This window comes from Wolffia australiana, chromosome 11 (assembly GCF_029677425.1).
Source record: "Wolffia australiana isolate 7733 chromosome 11, ASM2967742v1".
In the NCBI taxonomy this organism is placed as follows: domain Eukaryota; kingdom Viridiplantae; phylum Streptophyta; class Magnoliopsida; order Alismatales; family Araceae; genus Wolffia; species Wolffia australiana.
The window spans coordinates 4,546,481-4,554,362 of NC_135845.1; the positions used below are offsets into that span (position 1 = coordinate 4,546,481).

The following is a 7,882-nucleotide window of genomic DNA, read 5'->3' on the forward strand; positions in this document are numbered from 1 at the left end:
TCAGAATCATAGTTTTCTCTCAATTCTTCTCTCGCCTATCTAGCCCGAGCACGATGGAGCCAAATCGACAGTATACTACAAGACGTAATATAACAGGCAAGGGGAGGACGCTGTACCTCGTTGACGGGATGCTCGCTGTCACCGTCTTCGTCGGTACCAGCAGCCGGTGCGGGTTGCAGTGCACAGGAGCTGGAGAGGTGTCGGTGTGGCTCGACTGGCAGTGGCGCACGGGTGGAGTTGAGGGGTGAGTTGTTAAAAGGGCGTTCTGTGGCAGCACGGCTGAAGCAATTGGCTAGGCCCGGTCGTGGGTCATGACCGTGGTTCGATGCAGACAGGAGCGGGCTGCGGAAGCGAGCGAGTGGCTTGCAGCAACACGTCGCCTCATGAGCAGCAGGTAATGCAAGTCGGGAGACAATCGTCCAAGCCGTAAGATGGCGGGTGCTCTGGTCTGCCAACAGGTATCGAGGGGCTCCCGGCATTCGGTATACGCGGGGTGATATGGCAAATGCGGCGGTCGATCACTTCAGTCGACCCCTTTTTCCCCCGCTTGGGTGGGAGTGCGGGACAACGCCACGGTTCGGGCGGAAGCGTTAGGTGAACAATCGCGGCCGCTCCGGGAGACCGGCCGAGAGCCGCGACTGAGTCCTATCGGGCCGTAAGAGACTCCACGTCACGCTGTGCAGGCCAGGAGCACTTCAACTGGCCTCTGTGGCGTGACACGATTGAACCCACCGTGCGGCACGGGAGCGTCCTGGAGCTTGGCCGCTGGTGCAGCAGATCCCGGCGACGACGACCGGGGAGGGCGAAGGGCACGAAAAGGGCCACCAAAGGGGGAATAGAGTATCGTAGAACCTATTCTCTCCTCCGGCACTTTTCCCTCGCCCCCCTTCTCCTCGTTCCTCCTCCTTCCTTCTTGGATTTCTCTCTCGTTCTTACTCTTCCTCTTGTTTCTTCACGGTGAGACCAGATACCACAAAAAAAAGCACTTTACAAAGATAATACCTGGTCTGAGTTCCTAGGGAGCAATTGATGGCGGAGGAGTTTTACTCGTTCTACGCCAACGATCCTGTTAGGATGTTAATCAAGATTAGTTAGTAAAATGGGATAATATTCTATACTCGTTAGAGACTTAGAATATAGGAATCAATGTAAGTTCAAAGATAGATCAAGATCAAACATAGACGGCCAGGATCAAATCGTAGATAGTTATAACGGTAGAGATTAAGTGTTGACATAACTGTTGTAAGAAGATGGGTGCACGACATGATGAACGACAGGGATCGGTGCACCCATCTTATTATAAGAGCTAGGATTAAATGGGAGATATTCGTTATAATCAAAGGGACTACGGCACCGATCAACGGCTGTGATCGGTGCACCCAATCCATTACAACGGATGAGATTGAACTGAGGGATTCTGTTATAACGGATGAGAACACTGATCAAACGGTTAAGATCGGTGTACCCATCTGTTATGACGGTAGAGATTAAATCGTCTTATATCCGTTACATATCTGTTACAACGGATATATGGACGGATGCAACTCAAACTATTTTATATGTACTATAAATAAGAACCGATGTAGAGTTGGAATGATTGCGGAATAAGAATGATCTTCATCTATCTGTTCTTGTCTTCTCTCTTCTCTCTCTCTCTCTCTCTCTCTCTCTCTCTCTCTCTCTCCTCAACTTCTTCTTCATTACCATGAATTCCAACAGCAATCCCTTCCTGTAAATAGGGAAATTGAGATGGGCCCTAAAGGAGGACCATAAGGGGGGGGGAGGGAGGGGAGGGAGGGGAGGGAAGAGTCCATTAAGGGGGATCCTTTTATAATGGGCCCCATTACAACCACATAAAAAAACAAAATAAAAACATAAAAAGGGGTAAGGGAGGGGGCCTAAATAACTAAGGACCCCTTACAAAATAGAATCAAAAACACACATGTAAACTGCGGTCGAAATGATGGACACTTCACGACTAGACGAAAATGACTAGACGAGACCGAAAAGAAAATGCTACCAACGACGAAGGCGAAAGAAACCAAAACGCGATAAAAGATACGAGAGGAGTGGCGCCTTGGCATGCCGGTCGGGCGGAACGCTAGCCGGCAGGCCGTTGGTGACGAGAAGGACGGTGATGACGACGTCTCCAAGGGAGCAAGCTGGCGCGCTCCATCAAAATTTTTATAAAGGATATTTTGGGCCCCAAATGAAAGAGTTAGAATAATTTCTTGATAAATAAATTGAATCTTTATATTCAATATTATGGGTTTTTTGACCAAATGATGTAATTAATTGAAGTGCTGGGTTTGAGAATATTTTAAAGTAAAATTGCAAAGAGTGATTATGCAATGAATAAACCAACCTCTCGGAATTTTTTGTTTGTCAGTTACAGATTATATCAAGAAGGATACATTTCAATAGAAGTTATTTATTAAAATGCACATTCATAAATTCAACGTCCAATTGATATCTCCCGTAAGGTAAAAAATGAATAAGAGAAACTTTGTTATACATATTTCAAAGTATTCATTAAACAATCATTACTTTCATGTGGATGAAAGGACATGTTCAAAGTGTAAGAATGGACAACCTATCGTGATCATGGAAAAAGAAGGGATCTCCCTTTATCTGTGAAAATAATTTGAAATTTTGTTAGTCATCCTGTAAATCTATCTAAGTTGATTATACGAAATTGGGATAAACATAAGTCCCATTAAATTCGTAATAAAATTTCCTTTGTTATTGCTATTACTTTCTTCTGGGCGAACACGGATTGGAAAAGTTGTAGAAGATCAACAAGAATAAAAAATAACAAAAATCTTTTGATCAAATACAACAACATACAGATTATGATACATTAGAGTGCGTGGAGTTGCTAGAAGATCGTAAGAATGATCACTAGTGGACCAAGAGAAGAGAGGGAGAGAAGTGGCGGCGAACAGGAGAAATGACCCCACAGCAGGCCCCATGGGAAAACTTCAAATTCGCAGACCCGTCCACATCAAACAAAAGCACTAATAAACAAAGCGTTTTGTAATCCTTTGAAAAAGCTAATCATAAAAAAAGGGCGAGACTACTCACATAAACAGTAATAATCTACGAGTCCCATGATATCCGCAAGTGATAGAAAGTCACAATACTGGTTTTTAAGTGCAGTGACAGTGAAGTAAATGGAGAAAGGAATAGACGGTCCTCTCAGGCGTCCCGGACCTGGAAGACGTAGCGGGTCTTAACAGCGATATCGTACATGTGCATGGATTTGAGTTTGGCGAAGTCGCTCGGGACAGAGATGAGGTCAACTGAAGAGGGCTTGTGGAATTGCAGAAGATTGGCAGTATGGAGATATCGCTCCCAGCCCAACTCCAACAGCTTCTGCTCGAGAACCTCATACGATGTGATTACCTCGTTAGTCGGTATATCCACTAAAACATTCCATCTCTGTCCTCCACTGTCGTCCTCCTTGGAGCTTCTCCACCGCCACCTCGCTCCATCTTTGTATTCCCAAATCTGTGACATCAATCTGTCTTCTTCTTCTTCTTCTTCTTCTTCTTCTTCTTCTTCTTCTTCTTCTTCTTCTTCTTCTTCCTCTTCCTCTTCTTCTTCTTCTTCTTCTTCTTCTTCCTCTTCTTCTTCTTCTTCTTATTCTTCTTCTTCTTCTTCTTCTTATTCTTCTTCTTCTTCCTCTTCTTCCTCTTTGATGGCGAGGACGCCAATGCATCAGCCCGGGACACGTCACCGCAGGCAGTCGGGGTCAACACAGACGTTACGGATCCAAAGATGAAGTCAACAGAAGTCAACCCACCTCGGTCAACAGGAGTCAACGAAGAAGTCAACACGCCACAACCGTCGTCCGCCACGTCACCACCCGCGCACGTCTCCACGCGCGTCATGACACGACGCCAAAGGCAGATCCACAACTGCCCTTTTAGCGTAACGTGATGCACGTTTTCCCTTGCGTGTCTTATTTTCTAGTTATTTTCTCTTTCCTCCAAGGCCTATATAAGGTCATTTGTTTCAAGAACTCATTAGGCAATCATAATTCAAGAATTGAGTTTTCTTTCTAACTCTTCTTGGAGGATTGCCCTACCCCTTATCTTGCCCTAACCTTCCCTGTTGTCGCCGTCGTCATTGGCATCACCGTCGTCGCCGCCGCCGCCACCGCCGCCGCTGCCGCCGCCGTCGTCATCACCGCCGCGCAGCGCGGCACGCGGTCTGCGCGACCGCCGCCACGCGTGCCATCCCCGCGCGCCGCCCGTGCGCCTCCGCGCTGCGGTCGCGCGGCGCTGCGCGCCGTCGGCGGCGCCTCAAGCAGCGCAGCGCGCGGAGTTCGTCGCGCCCGACCCGGCGTCCCGCTTCCTGCGTCCACCAGGGCGGACAACGCCGGGCGCCCATTCCAGTATCACGCCGCCTTCGTCGCCACGAGCAGAATTACCTGCAGCCTCTACACGCACCACGGTGCTGAGGTATACCTGAACCCTGTGGTGTCGACGTGTTCTCCGCTCAGTATTTTCTCGGGAAGTTTCCACCGCCGTCAGAATTAGACTTGGATTTCCTCTTCTTCTCTCCTTTTCTCGAGTGTTTCTTCGCGACGTGAATTCGAGGTATTGATTTCGGTGCTTAGGCATCGTCGCGGTGGGGGAAGACAGTACTCCCGCCCTCGATAAGGGTCGGAGCTGCACCACCAGATTTCATCGGTTTTAAGTCCGAGAATCGACCGTGATTTCTGTGGATTGTTTTATCCCTTAACCCATTCCTACCCATAGCCTCGTCATCCGCCCTAAATCGTCCATCCCATAGTCGTCCTACGTCACTCTTCTTCCTCTTCTTCCTCTTCTTCTTCTTCTTCTTCTGCTTCTTCTTCTTCTTCTTCTTCTTCTTCTTCTTCTTCTTCTTCTTCTTCTTCTTCTTCTTCTTCTTCTTCTTCTTCTTCTTCTTCTTCTTCTTCTTCTTCTTCTTCTTCTTCTTCTTCTTCTTCTTCTTCTTCTTCTTCTTCTTCTTCTTCTTCTTCTTCTTCTTCTTCTTCTTCTTCTTCTTCTGCTTCTTCTTCTTCTTCTTCTTCTTCTTCTTCTTCTTCTTCTTCTTCTTCTTCTTCTTCTTCTTCTTCTTCTTCTTCTCTTCTTCTTCTTCTTCTTCTTCTTCTTCTTCTTCTTCTTCTTCTTCTTCTTCTTCTTCTTCTTCTTCTTCTTCTTCTTCTTCTTCTTCTTCTTCTGCTCGCTTCTCCGTATGGTATTTGTTACTCTTCTTATTCTTCCTCTTATTCTGTTGTCTTGTTCTTATCCATCGTCTTATGTTCTCTCTTCTCCTCTTATCCCTTTTCTTATTGGATGAAGACCGCATTAATGGCAACTTGACGCACCCATCTCGGGCCTTCCTCCAAAACTGATGGAAGACACTAAGTGGAAAGGATTCCCCCACCCTCCTTACTTGGAGATGCTGTAACACGCTGGCTACGCCTCCAACGTCACCACCTCAGATGACGAAGGGGATGTCCAAAACCCAGTCATAGACATTAACAAAAGCCTGTTGCTATCATCAAAAAATTTCTAGAATGGGCCAACAATGAGATAATAATTTGAGATCCCGTCCAGGGATAGAGTATGGAAAGCTCTGACAAAACTAATGAGATATTTACGTGGCTGGGGCTGCATTATGTATAATAGCCATTTGCCGTTGGTTGGTGGATAAGACAAAATCAATGAGATGTTAAAGTATCTTATTATTCGGTATCTTTCTAGGTCGCCAGTATATGTATAATATGGGACTTATTAATGGATTCACGCTGGCAGACTTGTCTTCTTCTGTTGTACTTATCTCCGTCCCCGATGGTGCATTGTTATAGGTCTCTTGTATTGTTTTATCAAGGACGAACCAATAAGTAACACAAGACAATGGACATAACGTGTTGAAGGGTAGTAAATGATGAAGTTCAGAAAAATTACGTGATTTCACTATTATTTGGTCTTGAAGGTTAACCTTCGGAGGAATCAGATGTCTGAAAAAAGATCACATTTGTGGATCAAGCACCGGTCCCTGCTTGTAGACAATAGGAGCAAGTTGATCCTATTCAACCTATCAGTTGAATTAAACTTTGGACTGTCTCTCGATCCAAACCCGATCAGTACTTGAGCCAATCACACCAGAACACAACCCAACGATCCGGTTGCTGAAAAACTGACTAGCCTACTTGTCTGTTATCAATTCATGCTCGTGCTAGCTTTACCCATCAAGGAAGTCAAAGGAATTATGACCCTCATTGACCCTCTGCTTATTATCCCCGTATTAGTTTTAGGGCTGATGTCCTCTACTTATTAACTAATCCCTCAATCACCGAATATCTAAATCATGTCAGTAAGGGATTATAGAATATCTTCAATCGACAATACTGAATATAATTGTCCATATAGGAAACTATGAGTCAGAAATCTCCCGCTTGGAAAAGAAATATGGAACCTAATATTATCGATTTTAACTTGATTAGAAGATCAATGACGTCCATAATTAAACCAGCATAGAACCAAAAGGGTCTTTCATCATGTAACCCAATAAGTGATTATGTATACATATCCAGTGAATTACATATCGTAAGAGTGGATGTGTAATATGGAAATTACTTGAAAGTGTTTCATAAGAGTACATTTCCCAGTCCATGAATGTATATCAGTTGAAATTTGTTGACAATAGAGGGTACCCAAAACCTTGAGAACATAGAATAAAAAATAGGTATATTTACTAATAAATATACAAACTCCCACTCAAAATATTGATCATCGCAGTGCACTCAAACCCTTTGTGAAAAGTATGTTACTGTAAGGCCTTCGAAGGTGGTTCTTTTGTAAGTGGGTCTGCTACGATGAAATTTATTTCGATGCGCTCTAGAGGTTAAATATTCATTTTGAATTTTTTTTTACAGAACTAAGAACTTCATTTCGTTGTGCTTTTACTTCACCAGGCTTGTGTTGGATAACATAACTACTGATTGACTACCACACTAGTGGTTAAAAAGTCTTTGGATTCCATCAACTGCTTTCAAGCTGATGAAAAAGTTCATCACAAACTTTCCATCAATATCTGCTTCATAGCAAAGTACATACTCCCGTGCCATGCTAAAAGTACTATAAGTACTTGTTTCTCAGTTCTGTATGATAAAGCGCATTCTGTTAATAGATACACATAGCCCAAAGTTGGTCATTTCCTTTCCGCACATCCAGAAAGTAAAAATAGAATACCAAAGGATCTCTAGTAGATCTAGATATATATATATACACTTTATCCTCTAGGTATCTCTTTATGTGTGTGGTCTCTTAAGTATCGCTTGAATTGAAAAGTTATTCTTAAGGCAGTGATTGAGAGTAGTTTGTTTTTCATTTAGAGAATGTCATATCAAAATATCTGCAGTCTTTCATGACATTCCTTATTACCATTATTTTTTCAGCTCTTTTGTGACAAACGGAAAATCTTTTAAGTATGATACCAGAGTATTTGGATGCCTAACATGAGGAATCACATATACTCTTCAGCCCAAAGTCATTTGACAATAATGTTATATTTTCATGTAATAGGTTAATATCATTTTTCACTAGTGAAATACACTCCGTCTATAGTTGTGATGAAGATGTATTTGTTTCTCCATACCTTATGTTACACGGATTAATCTGCTAGAATGCTTCAAAACTGAATGAAATAATGATTCGATGCAATTTTCATATTTCATAAATTGATTGTATAAGCCTATGGTTGGATTTATTTCATTTACAAAACAGTGATTTAAGGACTCCTACAATAAAATTTCATACTCCACCATATAGATTTAAGGTCACTGTCTTCATTTAGGAATGATATATTTACTTCCATCTTATCCAAATTAAGGTTTTATTTAGCT

At 43.3% G+C, this 7,882-nt stretch overlaps 1 protein-coding gene across 1 annotated transcript; it reads right to left on the minus strand.

The window, feature by feature from the left end:
- Positions 1–3,198: 3,198 nt before the first annotated feature.
- LOC144709591 (flowering-promoting factor 1-like protein 4) lies at positions 3,199–3,519 on the minus strand. Its single transcript, XM_078583165.1, has one exon. The coding sequence runs from the start codon at positions 3,517–3,519 to the stop codon at positions 3,199–3,201; it is 321 nt and encodes a 106-aa protein (XP_078439291.1).
- Between the last annotated feature and the right edge of the window lie 4,363 nt (positions 3,520–7,882).

Bases quoted from the DNA above. Each gene is read 5' to 3' on its own strand.
- LOC144709591 (XM_078583165.1), bottom strand. From the start codon at position 3,519: ATGTCACAGATTTGGGAATACAAAGATGGAGCGAGGTGGCGGTGGAGA.